Raw genomic sequence first — 21,585 nt, forward strand, 5'->3', positions numbered from 1 at the left:
AGAAGAGGAAATGAGGGCTTAGTCAGGGAAGGCCTCTTGGAGGAGATGGGTCTTCAGTGAGTCCTAAAAAAAATATATATATATATATATATATATATATATATTTTTCCTATTTCTATTAGGGGACATCTTTTGATGCATATTGCCTCCTTCTTAACATGGCATAGCAGTGAATTTAAACCTGGGATAGCTTCCTTGGAGAAGCAGCGTGACTTAGTGGAAAGAGCCCGGGCTTGGGAGTCCGAGGTCGTGGGTTCGAATCCCGGCTCTGCCACTTGGCAGCCGTGTGACTTTGGGCAAGTCACTTCACTTCTCTGTTGCCTCGGTTACCTCATCTGTCAAATGGGGATGAAGAGTGTGAGCCCCACCGGGGACAACCTGATTGCCTTGTATCTCCCCCGGCGCTTAGAACAGTGCTCGGCACGTAGTAAGCGCTTAACAAATACCAACATTATCATTATTATTATTATTATTATTATTGCCCACATTATTATTCTGTTTATTGCGATTAGGTTGTCTCGCTTTTGTCCGTCCGTCTCCCCCGATTAGACCGTGCGCCCGTCAGTGGGCAGGGATCGTCTCTATCTGTTGCCGAATTGTCCATTCCAAGCGCTCAGTCCAGTGCTCTGCACGTAGTAAGCGCTCGATAAATACTATTGAATGAATGAATGAATAATAATGTTGGTATTTGTTAAGCGCTTACTACTTGCAGAGCACTGTTCTAAGCGCTGGGGGAGATACAGGGTCATCGGGTTGACCCACGTGAGGCTCACAGTTAATCCCCATTTTCCAGATGAGGGAACTGAGGCCCAGTGAAGTGACTTGCCCACAGTCACACAGCTGGTAGGCGGCGGAGCCGGGATTCGAACCCGTGACCTCTGACTCCCAAGCCCGGACTCGTTCCACCGAGCCACGGAGAACCCAGGGCTCTCGACTCCCAGGCCCTTGCCACGCTGCTGTGCTAAATTGAGAAACTGGGCCTGTGGAGCAGACCACTGTTGAAGTCAGTCGGTTTTGAGTATTTCCTGTACCCAGAGCACTGTACTATTACTAATGATAACTATCGTATTTGTTAAGCGTCGTACTGAGCACTGGGGTGGATAGAAGCAGATCGGGTTAGACACAGTCCCCGTCCCGTGTCGTTCACGGCCTCAATCCCCGTTTTACAGATGAGGGAACCGAGGCCCAGAGAAGTGAAGCGACTTGCCCGAGGTCAGCAGACAAGTGGAGCCGGGATTAGAACCCATGACCTTCTGACTCTCGGGCCCGGGCTCTCCCCGCTACGCTGTGCCGCGAGCGCTTGGGAGGATACGACGTGTAATAGAATCGGTAGCCACGTTCCCTCCCCGCAGCGAACCTCCAACCTAGAGGGGAGAGACAGACGTTAATCAAAACTAATAATAATAATGTTGGTGCTTGTTAAGCGCTTACTACGTGCAGAGCACTGTTCTAAGCGCTGGGGGAGATACAGGGTGATCGGGTTGTCCCACGTGGGGCTCACGGTTAATCCCCATTTTACAGATGAGGTCACGGAGGCCCCGAGAAGTGGAGTGACTTGCCCCCAGTCACCCAGCTGACGAGTGGCAGAGCCGGGAGTCGAACCCGTGACCTCTGACTCCGAAGCCCAGGCTCTTTTCCACCGAGCCGCGCTAATAACGGTTACGTACGTAATTGTGGATATTGAAGGATCTCGGCGTCGCGGAAGGAGGATTTTTTTTTGTTTGTTTCTGGAGAAACGCAGCTGTTACCAAAAAGGAGCTGACACCACGGATGTTCGGCGAAGCCTCCTTTCCTCGGAAAAGGGCAACACTGAAGATCACGAGAAGTTAAGGAAAGGGAAGAGGCTTCGAAAAGAACGGCTTCCTCATCTGTCTAGGGATCGGACCCCTTTGCAGACCCTCCTAGTTTTGGGGTCCAGGACCGGACCACCTTGCCCTTTCCCCCTAGTCCCCACCCCGTAATCTCTCAGTCGCCCACCTAGGAGCAAGAAATAATAATAATAGTTGTATTTGTTAAGCACTTACTATGTGCCGGGCACTGTACTGAGCACTGGGGTAGATAATAATAATAACGTTGGTATCTGTTAAGCGCTTCCTGTGTGCCGAGCACCGTTCTAAGCGCTGGGGTAGGCACAGGGGAATCAGGTTGCCCCACGTGGGGCTCACAGTCTTCATCCCCATTTTACAGATGAGGTCACTGAGGCCCAGGGAAGTGAAGTGACTTGCCCACAGTCACCCAGCTGCCAGGCGGCAGGGCGGGGATTCGAACCCATGACCTCCGACTCCAAAGCCCGGGCTCTTGCCACTGAGCCGCGCTGCTGCTCGTGCAAGCCGAGCGGGTGGGACCCGGTCCCTGTCCCACGTGGGGCTCCCGGTCTTCATCCCCGTTTCGCAGATGAGGTAACGGAGGCCCGGAGGAGTGGAGCGACTCGCCCGAGGTCACGTGGCTGAAAAGCGGCGGAGCCGGGATTAGAACCCAGGACCTGCTGACTCCCAGGCTCCGGCTCTATCCACTAGGCCTTCCCCTTCCGATTCCCAGTCTCGTGCTCTAACCGTTAGACCACAGCGCTAAACGGTCTTCAATTTCCAGCGCGTTCAAGACCGGGGTGGGGGACGCAACTCCACGCGACTAGCGGACGAGTGGCGGGGCCGGGATTAGAACCCGGGTCCTCCCGACTCCCGGGCCTGGGATTTATCCAGTAGGCCTTGCTGCTTCTCATACAAGCCGGGCAGTTCCGTGATCAGCGGTGCCGGAAGGCGAGAATGATTTGTCCGTTCCAAGCGCTTAGTCCAGTGCTCTGCACGTAGTAAGCGCTCAATAAATACTGTCGAACGTATGAGAAGTATCTGGGGGGATATTGGCGTTGCTGTTCTTTGAGGGACGGATGCGGACTCCCCGTAGTCTGCCAACTCCGTCGTCTCGTCCTCTGCCGAGTGCTCAGTACAGTGCTGTGAACGAGCCCGGGCTCGGGAGTCAGAGGACCCGGGTTCTAATCCCGTCTCCGCCGCTTGTCTGCCGGGTGACCTTGGGCTAGTCGCTTCACTTCCGTGGCTCAGTGGAGAGAGCCCGGGCTTTGGAGGAGTCAGGGGTCATGGGTTCTAATCCCAGCTCCGCCACCTGCCAGCTGGGTGACTTCGGGCAAGTCACTTCACTTCTCGGTGCCTCGGTTCCCTCGTCTGTCAAATGGGGATGAAGACCGGGAGCCTCACCGGGGACAACCTGATTCCCCTGTATCTACCCCAGCGCTTAGAACGGTGCTCGGCACATAGTGAGCGCTTAACAGATACCAACGTTATTATTCATTCATTCATTCAACCGTATTTACTGAGCGCTTACCATGTGCAGAGCACTGGACTAAGCGCTCGGTGGGCAATTCGGCAGCAGGCAGACACGACCCCTGCCCATTGACGGGCTCGCGGTCTAATCGGGGGAGACGGACGGACCGAACGATAGCAATAAATAGACTCGAGTTCTCTGGGCCTCAGTTACCTCATCTGTAAAATGGAGATTAAAATTGAGAGCCCCACGTGGGACAACCTGATTACCCTGTATCTACCCCTGTGCTTAGAACAGTGCTCGGCACATAGTAAGCGCTTAAGAAATACCATAATAGTAATAAAGTAAGCGCTCAATCAATACAACTAATTAACGTTTCCAGCTGGTCCTGGGCCTCCCGGTGGGTGTTGCACAAAGATAAGGAGCGTGGTTTAGCGGAAAGAGCCCGGGCTCGGGAGTCAGAGGTCGTGGGTTCTAATCCCGGCTCCGCCACTTGTCCGCTGTGTGACCTTGGGCAAGCCGCTCAACGTCTCTTCGTTACCTCATCTGTAAAATGGGGATCGAGACCGTGAGCCCCACGTGGGACAACCTGGTGACCTGGTACCCACCCCAGCGCTTAGAACGGCGCTTGGCACATAGTAGGTGCTTCGCAGATACCATTATTATTATGACGGAAAACATTTGGAAAGGCTGATGTGCGCGCGCCCGACTCTGAGAAGAGCGCTGGGATATCGTGTGAGAACACGAGCTTCAGCTTTTTTGAAATCAGGAACTGGGAAGGTTTGGTAACCGGAGAAAGATGGGTCTCCGTGTTGTGGCTTGGAAGATCATTTCCCGATTCTTCGACAAGTAAAAGGGAAGAGAATTCAGGCACACAGTGTCCGTGTGGGGGTTTGGTTTGGTTTTTTGTTTTTTTCCCTTTTCTCGAGAAATTGGCTAAGAGCGTCCGGGAAGGGGAGGGAATGCTCAGTTTCTTGTCAATATGGTCAGAGCGGGCCCTTGGTCAAGATTTCAGAGTTGGGGAACTCTGTTCCTTGTCTGAGCCAGAACAACGGTATCACCGGAAGCTGCCCAGTGGATAGCGCGCGGGCTTGGGAGGTAGGAGTCAGGAGGGCTTGGGTTCTAATCCCAGCTCTGCCGCTTCATAATAACGATGGTATTTGTTAAGCACCGACTGCGTGCCAAGCACCGTTCTAAGCGCTGGAGGGATACGAGGGAATCAGGTTGTCCCACGTGGGGCTCACAATCTTAATCCCCTTTTTACAGATGAGGTAACTGAGGCCCAGAGAAGTGAAGCGACTTGCCCCAAGTCGCACGGCTGTTCGGCGGCAGAGCCGGGATTAGAACCCACGACCTCCGACTCCCAAGCCCCGCGCTCTTTCCACCGAGCCACGCCGCTCCTCTGGGCCTCGGTCACCTGCTCTGTAAAATGGAGATTGAGACTGTGAGCCTCACGTGGGACCTGAGGGGCCGCGTCCAACCTGTTTGGCGTGTATCCTCCCCGGTGCTTAGTCCACGGTAAGTGCTTAGCAGAAATCACAATTATTATTATGCGGTCCGTCGTATTTATTGAGCGCTTACTGCGTGCAGAGCCCTGTACTAAGCGCTGGGAAAGTATAAATCGGCAACAGATAGAGACGGTCCCTCCCCGACGACGGGCTCACGGTCTCTCACTCGTCTTTGCCACTTTACCCCTAAAGGCCGTAACGTCCTAGTGTGCGGGGATTGCTTTGACCACTTCCGTTATATCATGTCTCTATCCGTGGCCGAATTGTCCATTCCAAGCGCTTAGCGCAGTGCTCCGCACGCGGTGAGCGCTCAGTAAAATACTGTTGAATGAATGAATACTATCCCAGTCCTCAGCGTGGTGCTCCGCGCATAGTCAATGCTCAGCGAGTGCCACGGATTGATTTTTGAACACCCTGAGGGGTTGGTGTAGAGCAAGTGGGAACTCGACCCTTGGAAGAGCCAATTCATGCTGTCGCGTACTTTTTATACCGTATGCCGAATCGTTTCTGACTATAAGCTGTCAAATCCGTATATATGCACACTCATATGGGTATACGCACGCATGTATTTTACATATACAGATATTAAGCGCTCACTATCCAAGCACCCGTTCGAAGCGCTGAGCTGGATACGGGCGAATTAAGTTGGACACATCCCCGTCCCGTGTGCCGAGTCTCAGTCAGGGCAAGAGACAGGGCAGGGATGAAAGGAAGTCCGCCCAAGAGGCCGCTGACGTGGACTGGAGCGGCGGGAAGTCGGGGACGGGCAAGGAGAAAGGGCGTTGGGGATAAGAGGGAGAAATGCGAGGTGGCGGGTGGGCGGCGGGAGGGAAGAAACGCCATGAGACGAGAGACCTGGGTTCCCATCGCTCGGTTGCGGGAAAGGAGGGGAGAGAGAGGGCGGGGATGGGACAGACCGTCCGGCACGAGATCCTCCTCCCCTCCGGCGGTTGAGCTGCCAACTGCCGCGCCACGTTCTGAACGAACGCCAAGGCGGCCCGTGTCCTCCGAGGGGAGGGAGGAAGGGGCCGGGTGGGCCCATCTCCAGGGAGAGGCCAGAGATCCGGTAAACCTGGAGCCCGAGGCCTCAAGGTCCCCCGGCCTGGGGGTCGGTGAGGCGCCGTCCTCGGGTGGTCCGAGGGACCCGACCTGCTCCCGCTCCGCTTCTCTCTTCGACCCCATGCTCCCGCCTGCCCGGAACTCCCTCCCCGCTTCCCATCTGATAGACCGCTCGTGTGGGCGGGGAATGGTTTTACCGTTCTGCTCTACTCTCCCGAGCAGAGCACTCGGTACAGCGCTCCGCACACAGTAAGCGCTCAATGAATACAACTGACTGACTGACTCCCCCCCCATTTCCGAAGCCCTTCCAAGTCACATCTCTTCCAGGAGTCTCGTCTTAGGCCGCCGAGTCGTCTCCGACCCGTAGCGTGGCTCAGTGGAAAGAGCCCGGGCTTGGGAGTCAGAGGTCGTGGGTTCGAATCCCGGCTCCGCCACTCGTCAGCTGGGTGACTGTGGGCGAGTCGCTTCGCTTCTCTGGGCCTCAGTTACCTCATCTGTAAAATGGGGATGAAGACCGCGAGCCCCACGTGGGACAGCCTGATTCCCTTGTGTCTACCCCAGCGCATAGAACGGTGCCCTGCACATAGTAAGCGCTTAACGAATACCAACATTACTATTATCGTGGACGCATCTCTCCCGGTGTAACGGTATAACAGACAACGTTCCCTGCCGCGCCGTGATCTTACGGTCCTGAGGGGGATTAGAACCCGGTTCCTTCGACTCCTGGGCCCGTGCTGTTTCCACTAGGCCTCGCGGCTTCTCGCTAAATTGATTCCTTGAAGTGCTTCGATTTCTTTTAGACCCAGTGTCACTTCCTTCAGGTTTTGTGGCCTTTGGGCCCGGGCTGATTATCAGGATGATTCCTTAAGTGCTCTCCTCCAGAATAAGCGTCGGAACTGTTTTCCTTGAGGCCTAAGCCGCACTCTGAGGCAAGGGGGTATAGGGAAGGAGGATTGCCCCAAGTAGCTGTTGGACAACACTGGGTGGGTCTAGAAAAAAAAATCTCCCTCCACTTATCTTTTTCCTCGCCTAGGAATTTGCCCTCCTGCTGTGGATAGTAACTGAGCACCTATTATAGGTGAGTGCGCCTGGCTTCCGTACACAAAGCTAAGATGATGATGATGTTGGTATTTATTAAGCGCTTACTACGTGCAGGGCACTGTTTCAAGCGCCGGGGTAGATCCAGGGCAAGCAGCTTGTCCCACGTGAGGCTCGCGGTCTTCATCCCCGTTTTCCAGATGAGGTAACCGAGGCCCAGAGAAGTGAAGTGACTCGCCCACGGTCACACGACTGACGAGAGCCGGCATTCGAACCCGTGACCTCTGACTCCCAAGCCCGGCCGCTTTCCACTGAGCCGCGCTGCGTCCCACGTAGGGAGGGATCGTGTCTACCAACTCTCTTGCGTGGTCCTCTCCCAAGCGGGCAGCACGGTGCTCTGCACACGGTAAGCGCTGAGTAAATGCCATAGATTTATCGACCGAGTCGGTCATTCATTCCGGCGTCATCCTGCCGGCCGGGAAAAATTCCCGGTCAACACTGCGGTATAAAAGTAGTAAAGAGGGGCCACTGTGGGGGCTGAGGCTTGCCTGAGTATCTCGTCTTCCCGCTTTGTCTCTCCTGTGATGGTACCTTGGGGAGCAGAGCCATGGCGATGGACCTTCGCTCCTAAGCTTTCTTTCTGGTTCCCGAAAATACTCCCTTTTTCCAGTTTGCAAGGCAAAGCAAGGCAGCTAAGTAATTCTCATTCATTCATTCATTCATTCAATCAATTGTATTTATTGAGCGCTTACTGTGCGCAGAGCACTGTACTAAGCACTTGGGGGAGTACGATGCAACACTGGCTTCGGAGTCAGAGGTCATGGGTTCGATTCCCGGCTCTGCCCCTCGTCAGCTGTGTGAGTGTGGGCAAGTCACTTCGCCTCTCCGGGCCTCAGTTACCTCATCTGTAAAAGGGGGATTAACTGTGAGCCTCGCGTGGGACGACCCGATCACCCTGTATCTGCCCCGGCGCTTAGAACATAGTAAGCGCTTAACAGATACCAACATCATCATTAGTATTATTATTACATATCCCTGCCCACAACGAGCTTACAGGGATTGGTATCTTCAGAAGGTGATCTAGCGTAGTGGATAGAGCCCGGGCCTGGGAGTCAGAAGGTCATGGGTTCTAATCCCAGCTCCGCCACTTCATTCAGTCGTATTTATTGAGAGCTTACTGTGTGCAGAGCACTGGACTAAGTGCTGCTTGGCTTGATTCTCTTTATCTTGATTCTATTTATGGCTATTGTTTTTGTCTGTCTGTCTCCCCCAGTTAGACTAGGGCAGGGGCAGTCTCTGTTCCCGATTTGTACATTCTAAGCGTTTAGTACAGTGCTCTGCACATAGTAAGCGCTCAGTAAATACTATTGAATGAATGAACGAATGCTGGGTCACCCTGGAAAAGTCACTTCACGTCTCTGGGCCTCAGTTACCTCATCTGTAAAGTGGGGTTGGAGACTGTGAGCACCACATGGGACAGGGACTGTGTCCAGCCCCATCTGCTTGCGTCCACCCCAACGCTCAGTACAGTGTACGGCGCATAGTAAGTGCTTAGCAAATACCATAATTATTCTCATTATCCAGGTGGAGGTTGCCCACAGAGTTAACGTCTCCCTTGGCGATCTGGGCCGGTAAAGGAGGTCCAACGAGCGGGCTTCACTTTGTGGGTTTACCACTGTCGCCGAATTTTACTTTTCAAGCGTTCAGCACACGGTAAGCACTCAATAAATACGACTGATCGAATGAATGAACTTCCGCTCCCTTGTCCACCTTTCAGGGTCAACGGCCGAAGCCATGGATAACAAGGGCTTTCGCCGAGGGAGTTTCAACAGTTTCCAGAGCAGCACCAGTGATGAAGACCTGGTGGAAATATCCGGGGCAACTCTGGACTTCTCCATCACAGATGACGTCCCTCCCCTGGACAGAGAGATGGGAGGTACTGGGAAGGCTCGCGGCCTGGTTTTTTTTTTTTTGTTTTTCTACTTTCAACTTGAAAAGGAGACCCCGCCGAAACGTGCGTCCGGGGCGAAGCTGTTGCGTCTTACGTCGGCTGCGTCTCGAAGCTCGGTCCTTAAACTTTAAGTTGATTACCACAGATTGGCTCGGGAAGGAAAATAGTCGTGGAGAGGGCATTCCTAAGTGTGACTGTGTGTGCACAAGAAATGAAAGATTTAGAGGGAGTCATTCGTTTACTAACCAGGGTGTCCCAAAACAGTTACGTGGCCTTCTTTAGAAATTTTAGCTGTTCTGTTGCTTGTGGTAAAGCACCTCATTTTTAGGACCAACGGAAGAAAACTGGGCAGTTTCAGCAGCTGTAAACTTTAATTTCCAGTTGCCTCCCATCACTACAGTCCTTTTCCATATTGCCCTTTCCTCCCTTCGAAACTATCCCCCTGCATTTCTTAAACTTTGGGGTTACTAACAACCCTCCATAAGAGGTTCGAGTAGAGTTGTAGTAATGATGATAACAGTCGTTGTGGTTGATAAGCACTTACTCTGTTCCAAGAGCCGGGGAAGATACGGGATAATCAGATCGGACGCGCATCTCCCCCTCTAGACCGTAAGCTCCTTGTGGGCGGGGAATGTGTCTTTATTGTTTTATTCTCCCAAGGACTCAGTACGGTGCTCGGCACCACAGTAAGCGCTCGGTAAATACGATTGAACGACTGACATGAGACTCAGTGTCGGAAGGGCGGGAGAAAAAGCATTTAATCCCCGTTTTGCAGATGAGGAAACCAAGACACGGAGAAGCTGAGACACTTGCCCTTGGTCACACAGTAGGCAAAAAGCAGAGCTGGCCCCCTTTCCCCCCTTTCCCTCTGCTCCTCCCCCTCTCCCTTCCCCTCCCCTCAGCACTGTGCTCAATTGTCTATATTTTTATTACCCGCTTTCTTTTGTTAATGAGGTGTACATCCCCTTGATTCTATTTATTGCGATTAAGTGGTCTTGTTTTTGTCCGTCTGTCTCCCCCGATTAGACCGTGAGCCCATCGGTGGGCAGGGATTGTTTCTATCTGTCGCCGAATTGTCCATTCCAAGCGCCTAGTCCAGTGCTCTGCACATAGTAAGCGCTCCATAAATACTATTGAATGAATGAATGGATGAATGAATCCAGATCTCCTGACTCCCGGGCCCACGCTGTTGCTTCTTTAGAGGCATCGCTCGGTGGGTGAACGAAGCTCCTCGTGGTTGGGCGGAGGAGTTGAGCCTTTCCAAGATGCCAGCTTAGCTGTTTTATGTTTTGCGATGGTATCTGTTAAGCACCTACTATGTGCCAGGCACCGGATTAAGTGCTGGGGGAGACACTGGCGTATCCGGTTGGACACCCGGGTGTCTGTTTATTGTTATATTGTACCCTCCCAGTGCTCAGTGCAGTGCTCTGCACACAGAGACACTCGATAAATATGATTGAATGAATAAAGAATTGGGTAGCATTCCTGCCTACAAAAAAATGCTTTCATTGGACACACCAAGACAAAATGAGGTAGGTAGGTGAAATGTTACTAACTTAATTTGGCAGGTAAGGAAGGAGGCCAGTAAAGTGTGATTTGCCCGAGATCGTAGAGAGAGACAGTGACAACTCTGGGACTTGAACCCAGGAAGATCGATTTCCCGCTCCTTCTTGCCTCCCTTCCCTCCTGTCCTTCCCAACCCTTGATACTTGTTCTAGGCCTCATCTACTTCATTTTTCATTTAGACTGAATATTCTCCTGTGTCCTCTAAGCACTTGGATCTGTAGCGTTTGGGCATTTGATAATCACAGCACTCTGTACTGATCTTTAAATGATTTATATTAATGTCTCCCTCCCCCTCTAAACGCTGGGCTCGTGTGAGCAGGGAGCATTCTAGCAGTTCTCTTGTACCGTATTCCCCAAGCGCTTAGTACAGAGCTCCGCCCACAGCAAACGCTCGATAAATGCCACCCATTGAGTCCTCATCCCCTCCCCCCCGTCTTTCTGATCAGTGACGTGATTTCCCGGATGGTTTTCATTCAAAACCTGGTTTAGTTCCTCCGTAAAGGATCACCTAATGAGATGAGAATTTGGTGGCTCCCCTTGACATGACTCTTGTGGTGCGTAAACACAACCTTTGGTATTGGGCACTGCAATTAGAGAAATTAAATGACATCCTGGAAGGAATCCAAAGGAGGAACAATATAAGTGACTCTTTCCGGACGGTTGGAGCTATTGATTTATGAGGAAAGAATCAATAAATAATGCATGATGTGACTCAGTGCCCCTTTGCCGAGTCGGGCAGACTGGGTTGAAAAGAACGTGAATAAGAGGAACTAAAAGGAGAGGAAGAAAGAAAAGATGGAGAGGAGACGCGGGAAGGGATTTTAGTAAACAAAACCGTACCAAAGAATTTAGAATTGGATATTTTACAAGTAATTTTGCAAAGAGAGTAGAAAACGGGTCGTAATTCCTGGTGTGTGTTGTGTGTGTGTATGCCATCTTCAGTTCGCCGCTTTTCTTGATAAAACGTGTATTTAAAAGCGTACTTTCTGTAGGATTTTTGTAACACAGTTCAGATATTTGCAGCTCGTCTACCTTGGCCTACTTGGCTGCTTCTTACTGGTGTAATTCTCTTGGAAAGATAGGGACCAGTCCTTTTGCTTCCTGGATGTTTCTGCCAGGTTTGGTCTAGGAAAGGGGTCACGAATAGGAAAACGAAAACAACATCACACTTAGGAGAAAAACACATCTGTATTCCAGACAGATTTTTCCCCTGGCAGTGCCGGACCGAAAACCGCACAATAGGTTTCGTGCCGTTAAAGCTTCGTTTACGGCCTTCTCCGTTCTCGAACTGTTTAATGGAGCATTTCCCACCGGATGTTTGGGCTACGGCCTCGCCATTTACCCTGCTGACTCTTTAATAATAATAATTGTGGTATTTGTTAAGGGCTTACTGTGTGCCGGGCCCCGTACTAAGCACCGGGGTAGATATAAGCGAATCGGGTTGGACACAGTCCCTGTCCCATGAGGGGCTTAGCGTCTCAATCCCCATTTTGCAGACGAGGTAACTGAGGCCCAGAGAAGTGGAGTGACTTGGCCAAGGTCACACGGCACATAAGTGGCGGAGCCGGGAACGGAACCCGTGACCTTCCGACTCCCAGCCCGTGCTCTATCCTCTATGCCGTTTTATTCAGCGAGGCTTCCACGATCCCATTCTGGGGGGATGATAATATCATTTTGGAATTCAGCGAGCGCTTGCTGTGAAGCGCTGAATTGCAAGGCCTCCCCCCCCTTGGGGAGAGGCTTTTCTTTATCCTCTTCACGGGCGGTGTGACTCGGTCGTTTCATTTCCGTTGGACGGGCCGAAGGGGTGACTAGCTTTCCTCTGTAGGTCCCCTGGACACCGCGTCCCGTGATACTAAGGAGAATGTCCTTAGAGAGGGTGGGGGAGACGTGCGCGGGGTCGGGGGGTGCCCTGGAAGAACCACCAACGTGGGAAGGCAAGTACCCGGAGGGCCGTGGTTGCCGCGGGGGGCCACTGGGAAGAGAGAGATTCACCCCAGGGTCACGAGACTGTGACCAACCCCCCCCGTGGGACGGGGACTGTGTCCAACCCCATTTTGCTCGTAGCCACCCCAGCCTGGCACGTCGTAAGCGCTTAGCGAATACCCCACTTCTGGTTGTTTTTACTTTGGTCTCGGCGGCAGTGGCTGCGACGGTACTCACCTCCTAGTGCCGATCCTCTCACTGTGCCTCCATCTCGCCCGTCTCGCCGCCGACCCCTCGCCCACCTCCCGCCTCGGGCCTGGAACGCCCTCACTCCTCAAATCCATCAGACGGTGACTCTCCGTCCCCCTCAAAGCTTTATTGAAACCCTCCAAGAGGCCCTCCCGACTTAAGCCCCACTTTCCCTCATCGCCCACTCCCTTCTGCGTCGCCCGGACTTGCTCCCTTTGCTCTTCGAGAAGCAGCGCGGCTCAGTGGAAGGAGCCCGGGTCTGGGAGTCAGAGGTCATGGGTTCAATTCCGTGGCTCGGCGGAAAGAGCGCGGGCTTGGGAGTCAGAGGTCATGGGTCCTAATCCCGGCTCTGCTGCTAGTCGGCTGTGTGACCTTGGGCAAGTCACTTCACTTCTCTGTGCCTCGGTTCCCTCACCTGTCAAATGGGGATTAAAAAAACTGGGAGCCCCACGTGGGACAACCTGATCGCCTGCTATCCCCCAGCGCTTAGAACGGTGCTTTGCACATAGTAAGCGCTTAACAAATACCACAATTATTGTTACTAAATCCCAGCTCTGCCACTTGTCAGCTGTGTGACTGTGGGCAAGTCACTTCACTTCTCTGGGCCTCAGTTCCCTCATCCGTAAAATGGGGAGTAAATGTGAGCCTCACGTGGGACAGTCCGATGACCCTGTATCTCCCCCAGCGCTTAGAACAGTGCTCTGCACATAGTAAGCGCTTAACAAATACAACAGTATTATTCCCCTCTTCCAGCCTCACAGCCCTTACGTCCGCATCTGTCATTTTATTTCTCTGTATCGACGTCTGTCTCCCTCCTCTAGACGGTAAGTCCACTGTGGGCAGGAATGCCACTGTTTATTGTTGTAGTGAACTTTCCCAAGCGCTTAGTACGATGCTCTGCACACAGTAAGCGCTCAATAAGTGCGATCGGATGGATGAGTGAATGACGGCAGCAGTGTCTGCAGCAATGGCAGGATGAAGAATGGGCGGGGACTGTCCATCTGTTGCCGACTTGTCCATTCCAAGCGCTTAGTCCAGTGCCCTGCACATAGTAAGCGCTCAATAAATACTACTGAATGAAAGAATGAGAAAGTTCCCACACGTATCCTCCGCCTCCCGTACTTTAATGCCTCAAGAAGCAGCGTGGCCTAGTGGACAGAGCACGGGCCTTGGAGCCAGAAAGTCATAGGTTCTCATCCCGGCTCCGCCACTCGTCTGCTGTGGGACCTTGGGCAAGTCACTTGGCTTCTCTGGGCCTCAGTTCTCTCGTCTGGAAAATGGGGACTGAGACTGTGAGCCCTGTGTGGGCCAGGGACTGTTTTCAAACTGATTGTCTGGGCCCTTGCCTTCTTAAACGCCGTCAGCGATGAGGGGGATGATCCGCAACTTGCAAGAGTGCTTAGCCGAACACGTGGCGCGCATCTGAGTATCAGTGGGAAATGCGCGGACGATGTGATTTTACAGACCATCTCATGACCCGGCTTGGGAGTCGGAGGTCATGGGTTCGAATCCCGGCTCTGCCGCTTGTCAGCTGTGGGACTGTGGGCAAGTCACTTCGCTTCTCTGGGCCTCAGTGACCTCATCTGTCGAATGGGGATTAAGACTGTGAGTCTCATGTGGGACGACCAGGATTACCCTGTATCTCCCCCCAGCGCTTAGAACAGCGCTCTGCATATAGTAAGCGCTTAAATACTAACATTATTATTATTATTCTGACCAGTTGCATAATGAATGATTTTCATGACAGGCCAAGAAACGTCTTCTCAAGCAGCGCTGGTGAAAGGCCGAGATTTTAGATGGGGACTCGACGCATCTCCCCTTCCCTCTTTTCTTTCTATCTGTTAGCGTTAAACCTGTTCATTTAATCAGTGACCATTCAGGCCCCCAGATAAATATCTAACTGCATATCGGTAAGTGATTAACATGAAGTTTTCAAGTTAGACCTTTCTTCTACCATTTCAAGGGGTTGTTTTAATTGCGTCTTGTGACTGTACAAGGGAGTTAGAAACTGTCAGCATGACAGGGAATTAATTAAATGACTTGAACTTTTGGACCTTGCTTTCAGGCAGTATATTTTTAGAGCCCTCGATTTCAGAGGTTTGAACGTTGAAATTTCAGGATGGTTCATTTTCCCCATCACCCTGCCGCGGTTTTCCGTGCCTCGGAGTTTTTTTCTTTTTACTGGTTTAGGATTCCAGGATTCAAATTGGGATGTAAACTTTCTTGGGCACAGACCATCTTTCTTTTGAGGTCTTAAACTATTTTATGACCAACGGTAAGCTGGTTAGGCCTTGAAATACCCTCTTTAGGGTGGTACAGTCTTCTCCAGGATTTTCCAATCACTGATATTCGGTCAGTGGTGTATTTGCTAAACCTTTCTCCTCCTCCTTTTCTCCTCCTTTGGCAAGGTGTGCATTTACAAACCAGAAACTTTATTCTTAACCTCCAGATTTGAAACACGGTTAAGGCCGTGCTGGCTGAACACATAACCAAACGCCTCGCACTCGCCTTAACGCCATTCCTCCTGAACGGTGGATCAGAACGATAGTCCTACCGTAGCGCCTTCTCTAGCCCTAATAGTAACGGTATTTAAGCGCTAACCATGTGCCAGACACTGTACTGTGGTAGACACACGATAATCAGGTCGCATATGGGGCTCACAGTAATAGGTAGGAGGGACAAGTATCGAATCCCCATTTTGCAGATGAAAAAACTCAGGCACAGAGCAGGGAAGCAGATTGCCCTATTTATTTTGTTAATGAAATGTGCATCGCCTCGATTCTATTTAGTCGCCACTGTTTTTACGAGATGTTCTTCCCCTCGACTCTGTTTACCGCCATCGTTCTCGTCTGCCCGTCTCCCCCGATGAGACTGTGCGCCCGTCAGACGGCAGGGACCGTCTCCGTCTGTTGCCGACTTGTTCATTCCAAGCGCTTAGTACGGTGCTCTGCACATAGTAAGCGCTCAATAAATACTGTTGAATGAATGAATGAATTGCCCAAGGGCACACAGCGAGGAAGTGCTGGAACTGAGGTTATTCATTCAGTGGTATTTATTGAGCGCTTCCTAAGTGCAGAGCACTGTACTAAGCGCTTGGAATTCCAAGAGATTAGAACCCAGGTCTTCTGACTCCCAGGCCGGCGCGCCTTCTTCTGAGCCACGTTGTCTCCCTAGGAATGCGTATGTGAGGGGGCTTTTCTGGCTTCCCAGGCTCTGGGTAACCTTGAAACTACACAATCCTAGAGCAACTAAAACTAGACCTTTGGTAGGTTCTAGAAGCGATGTGTCCAATTCTCTCAGGGGTACTGTATTTTTAATTTAGATAATTGTTGATATCATTGCTTGTCTCTAGACTGTAAGCTCGCTGTGGGCAGGGAACATGTCTACCAACTCTTATACTGTACTCTCCCAAGTGCTTAGTACAGTGCTCTGCACACAGTAAGCGCTCAATAATAATAACGTTGGTATTTGTTAAGCGCTTACTGTGTGCAGAGCACCGTTCTAAGCGCTGGGGGAGATACAGGGCCATCGGGTCGTCCCACGTGGGGCTCCCAGTCTTAATCCCCATTTTACAGACGAGGTAACTGAGCCGCAGAGAAGTGAAGCGGCTCGCCCACAGTCACACAGCTGACAAGTGGCAGAGCCGGGAATCGAACCCATGACCTCTGACTCCCAAACCCGGGCTCTTTCCACTGAGCCCCGCGGCTTCTCTGTAAATCTGATTGGTTACTCTTTGCAATCTAAATTCATCAATTTAGCTACATTATTCACGCATAATCTATCGCCGACACAATTCTGGGTAATTAATTTTGTAAAGACTGGGAGCCCCATGTGGGCAAGTCACTTCACTTCGCTACGCCTCGGTTCCCTCATCTGTAAGATGGGGATTGAAAACTGGGAGCCCCAAGTGGGACAACCTGATCGTCTCGTATCCCCCCAGCGCTTAGAACAGTGCTTTGCACATAGTAGGCGCTTAACAGATACCACCGTTGTTATCATTATTATTGTTATCGTTATGAAACTTGTATCTACCCCAGCACTTAGAGCAGTGCTTGATGCAAAGTGCCTAACCAATACCACGGTAATAATAATTATAATAATTCTGGTAAAACTGGGTCGCCAGACATTTGCGCCGAATCCCGGCCCTGAGAGAAATCGCGTTTGAAGTCTGAGAACTGCCTTTACTTTCAGTTTCCCCTTCTGCGCAGATCGATCGATCGATAGTATCTGTGGAGCCTTTGCACTCTGCTCAGCGATTTAGGGGAGGACACGCGATCTCTGCCCTCTCTGCCTACAGCCTAGCAAGAAAGCTCTGAATCTCAGCTCGGTGGAACAGGGCTAATCGTAAGACTGTTCGGAGCCCCGGACGACAGAGGACTCTCGGAGGATTGGGGGAGCGAAGCCCCGTCCAGAGCCGGCGGGATTGCCGGATCGATGGTCGAGATGATGATCGAGAAGCCACAGCGTGGCTCAGCGGAAGGAGCCCGGGCTGGAGAGTCAGAGGTCGTGAGTTCGACTCCCGGCTCCGCCGCTTGCCAGCTGGGTGACTTTGGGCAAGTCACTTCTCTGTGCCTCAGTTACCTCATCTGGAAAATGGGGATTAAAACTGTGTGCCCCACGTGGGACAACCTGATCCCCCAGCGCTTTGCACATAGTGAGCGCTTAACAGATACCACCGTTAGGATGATGATGATGATGATGATAGGACAGGTTTCTTTCATCTTAGGCCGCAGCCGTTTTCACTTTTGCCTTGTGATTAGGAAGTGGATCTGAGGCCCAGAAACAAGGCCCCGAAGGCTCAGTTTATGCTGTGGGGGCTTGAGAAGCGGCGTAAGCTAATGGAAAGAGCAGGAACCTGGGAGGCAGCGGCTCTGGGTTCTAATCCTGGCTCTTCCTCTTGTCTGCTCTGTGACCTTGGGCAAATCCGTCCACTTCTCTGGGTGTCACTTCCCTTATCGGCAGAATGGGGATTCAAAACCCGTGCTCTCTCCTACTTGGACTGTGAGCCCCATGTGGGACCTGATTATCTTGTATCTTCCCCAGTGCTTAGTACAGTGTTTGGCACGTAACGGTTAACAAATACTATTATTATTATTATTTTATCATGATCATGAATAAAATCCCTTTTCCCAGCATTGGGTAAACTGGCTCAGTGGAAAGAGCCCGGGCGTGGTCAGAGGTCATGGGTTCGAATCCCTGCTCCGCCGCTTGTCTGCTGTGTGACTGTGGGCAAGTCACTTCACTTCGCTGTGCCGCAGTTCCCTCATCTGTAAAAGGGGGATTAAGACTGTGAGCCTCATGTGGGACGATCTGATTATCCTGTATCTACCCCAGCGCTTAGAACCGTGCTATGCACATAATAAGCACTTAACAAATACCAACAGTTTTATTATTATTTTTATTGTTATTATTATTATTATTATTTAGGTGGGCTAGTAGATAAAGCACAGGCCTGGAAATCCTAAGGACCTGGGGTTCTAATCCCAGCTCTGCCACTTGTCAGATGTGTGACGTTGGGCAAAGCACTTCTCTGGGCCTCTGTTGCCTCATCTGTAAAATGGGGGTTAAGACTGTGAGGCTCCTTCCCCCCGCCCCCAGATTGTAAGCTTGTTGTGGACAGGGATTGTGTCTGTTTGTTGTTGTGTCGTACTCTCCCAAGAGAGTCGGAGGACATGCGTTCTAATCCCAGCTCCGCCACTTGTCTGCTGTGTGACCTTGGACAAGTCACTTCACTTCTCTGGGCCTCAGTGCCCTCATCTGTATAATAATAATAATGGTATTTGTTAAGCGCTTATTATTTGTCAAGCACTGTTCTAAGCCGCTGATGGGAATTAAGAGTGTGAGCCCCACGTGAATCAGGGACTGTGTCCGACGTGATTACCTTGTATCTATCCCAGGGCTTAGATCAGTGCTTGGCACGTAGTAAACACGTAACAAACACTAGTACTGTTATTAATGATGGGTATTATTAGACCGTAAGCTCGCTGTGGGCAGGAATGTGTCTCTTGTTATATTGTCCTCATCCGATAAGTACGATTGGACGAATGAATGGATGAAATTAATAATAATAGTAATAGTGTTGGTATTTGTTAAGCGCTTAGTATGTGCAGAGCATTCTTCTAAGCGCTGAGGTGGATACAGGGTCTTCAGGTTGTCGCACGTGAGGCTCACAGCTAATCCCCATTTTACAGATGAGGTAACTGAGGCACAGAGAAGTGAAGTGACTCGCCCACGGTCACACAGCTGACAAGTGGCAGAGCCGGGATTCAAACCCATGGTCTCTGACTCCCAAGCCTGGGCTCTTTCCACTGAGCCACGCTGCTTCTATAATTCTTCTCGATGTCCCATTGTGTTCTTTGAAAGTCACCGAAATTATTTGGCAAAAAATCAAAATTTTAACTGCATTTGCCACCTTCATTTACCTAGTTGGATGCCTTGAGCTCCAGTTGCTGACCAAAGTGCATCCTTGAGATTTTTATTTTCAAGGTATTTGTTAAGCGCTTACTTTGTGCCAGGCACTGTGCTAAGCACTGCAGTACATGCAATCTCATCAGGTTGGACGCAGACCTAGCCCCACATGGGGTCCACGGTCTTAATCCATTTGACGGGTGAGGTGACCGAGGCCCAGAGGGGTGAAGTGACCTGCCCACACAGCAGACAGGTGGCAGAGCTGGAATTAGAACCCAGGTCCTGTGACTCCCGGAGCCGTGCCCTTTCCACTGGGCCGGTTGATTTTCACGAGTCCACGTGGTGTTTTTTGAAAATCCCTGCAAGATGCTTTGCGGTATTTTGCAGAAGGCTTTAACTGCACGTATCTGTTTAGATTCCTTGAGCTCCCGAGTTGTCTGTCCGGGGAGACTGGAGTCCGGAGGCGGTTTTGGGGTGCAGATTCCCCGCTGGTTTCCCCCACCCGCGTTTCCAAGCCCTTGAATGAGACTGCATCTTTAAGGCTCCTAGTTGAAATCCTCTCTTTCCCAAGGCTGGTCCAAGGGTCGGATCATGTGACAGGGCCGGTGACATCAGCGCCGGAGTGCGAGGGGAGTGGGCGATGCCTCCAGAAGAGGAATGCGGCCGGGGACTCCCTCGCACCAGTGACTAGAGGCGGGGGCGGCCGGGAGGAGGGGGGCTCCGGGGTCCGGATGCGTGCCCTCGGACCACCCCCGTGTAGGCTGCGGAGGGTTCTGCGCAAGAGCGGCGCAGATGACTGCGGCGAGGAAAGGTGAGTGAATCGCCTTGAGCGCAGAGTGGATTGTGCTGCCGGGGGGAGCGGGGCGTTGGAGACGGGGCTCAAGCCGCCGCTCCCCCCCTTTCTAGAGCCCGCGGAGAGCTGACTGTCAGGGAGCAGAGCGAGCGGGGTGCGTGGACCGGGCCCGGGAGCGTCCTTCTCGGTGCAGGTCCGTTCGTTCATTCAATCGTGTTCACTGAGCGCTTACTATGTGCAGAGCACTGGACTGAGCGCTTGGAATGGACAATTCGGCAACAGATAGAGACCATCCCTGCCCAGTGACGGGCTCACGGTCTGATCGGACGGACGAAAACAAGACAACCTTATCACGATGAATAGAATCGAGGGGATGGACACCTCATTAATGAAATAAATAGGGTGATAAAAATATAGACAAATGAGCACAGTGCTGAGGGGAGGGGAAGGGAGAGGGGGAGGAGCAGAGGGACGGGGAGAGAACGGATCTCTCCCCCCGCATCCCATTGCCCGTCTCCCTCCCGCTCTCCTTGCCTGCCCGTCTTGGCTCATTTAGAGCCCGGGCATGAAGCATCCTGCCTCCGATCTCAGATGGAGCAGCTGCAAACCCAAGACAGCGAGGGCATGTTCTTTCTGCAGCCAATTTCTTGGGGGGCACGGGGTGGGAGGGATGGGAGGTGACCTGGAAAGGTCAGCAAAGGCGATTGGTTTCAGAATCCTCTCCACCCCCCGTCCTGCCTTCTCGTCTTTTTACTCCGCACGCCCACCCTGTCTTTGGCCCGGTCACCCCGGGCGACCCTTCCGAAGGCCGGCCCAGGCAGGGGCCGGCAGGGTGAGAGCCCCGTAACAATGATGATAATAAAAATGATGGTATTTGTTAAGCGCTTACTGTGTGCCAAGTACTGTTCTAAGCACTGGGGTAGATACCAGGTGATTCCGGTTGTCCCACGAGGGGCTCACAGTCTGAATCCCCAGTTTACAGATGAGGTAATGGAGGCCCAGAGAAGTTAAGTGGCTCAGCCAAAGTCACACAGCAGACAGGTGGCAGAGCCGGGATTGGAACCCACGTCCTCAACTGTCCGTGCACCTGCCTTCTCCCCACTGTGGCCAACCTCCCTCAAAAATCCTCCCCCGTCCAAAAAAAAACGAAAAACCCAGCCTGGGTTAATTCTTTATTTCCCCTCCCCCCCCCCATTTTCAGGGGAGACTTTGAAAATATAGAAAGGTTTGTTCATTTGACCAACCTGCAAAGCTGATTTTTTTTTTTTTTTTAACCCGATCATGGTTAAAAATGCTGAATTGGTTGGAATTTCTTGCGACGACACCCATTCCCCCTTATTCGACATGGGAAGGGATGATCTCAAGGTGAGACGCGGGGTGGGAGGGAAGCTGAAACCTCCAGTTGGTCATCTGGGCAGAGAAACCCCTTTGGCCAGCAAGCTGCCTCGGTGGATTAAGGCTTCCTTGAGTCAGTAAAATGGGAAAATCAGAGGGGACGGCTGAGCTTTCTTGTGCATCTCCTTCCCCAGCGGGAATTTGAGAGAGTCTCCTATCACAGCTCCGCGTTTTGGTGATCACAGCGGGACTATCCCCGTCAAACCCGAGTTTCAAGTCAAACAGGCTTTCCTCTTCTTTTCCTCTTCTTGGCCCAAAGAGACCGTTGCAGGAAAATGGCCCAATTTGATGGGAGGGGTCTCGGAGAAGCCCCCCGGGGATAGGATATCGTCGGAAACGCCTGCTCGTCAGAAAATCGCTCCCTGTGGACTCATCGCCAAAGGACTGATTTCACATCTCCAGAGGCTGGTGACGAA

General features: G+C 51.9%; 1 protein-coding gene across 4 annotated transcripts in view; it reads left to right on the top strand.

The window, feature by feature from the left end:
- The window catches only part of CLCN5 (chloride voltage-gated channel 5), a 120,836-nt gene that overhangs the window by 60,181 nt on the left and 39,070 nt on the right, over positions 1 to 21,585 (top strand). The window contains exons 1-2 of one of the 4 annotated variants that reach the window (XM_029067375.2): positions 6,899 to 6,921; positions 8,659 to 8,817. In XM_029067375.2, the coding sequence (XP_028923208.1) occupies positions 8,676 to 8,817 (142 nt within the window). In that variant the 5' untranslated portion in view covers positions 6,899 to 6,921; positions 8,659 to 8,675. Of the gene's footprint in view, positions 1 to 6,898; positions 6,922 to 8,658; positions 8,818 to 19,642; positions 19,793 to 20,445; positions 20,452 to 21,585 lie in introns of those variants that run through there. The other 3 variants (XM_029067374.2, XM_029067377.2, XM_029067378.1) reach the window with 3 other exon arrangements.

The sequence above is a fragment of the Ornithorhynchus anatinus genome, chromosome 6, assembly GCF_004115215.2.
Source record: "Ornithorhynchus anatinus isolate Pmale09 chromosome 6, mOrnAna1.pri.v4, whole genome shotgun sequence".
NCBI classification, from domain to species: Eukaryota; Metazoa; Chordata; class Mammalia; order Monotremata; family Ornithorhynchidae; genus Ornithorhynchus; species Ornithorhynchus anatinus.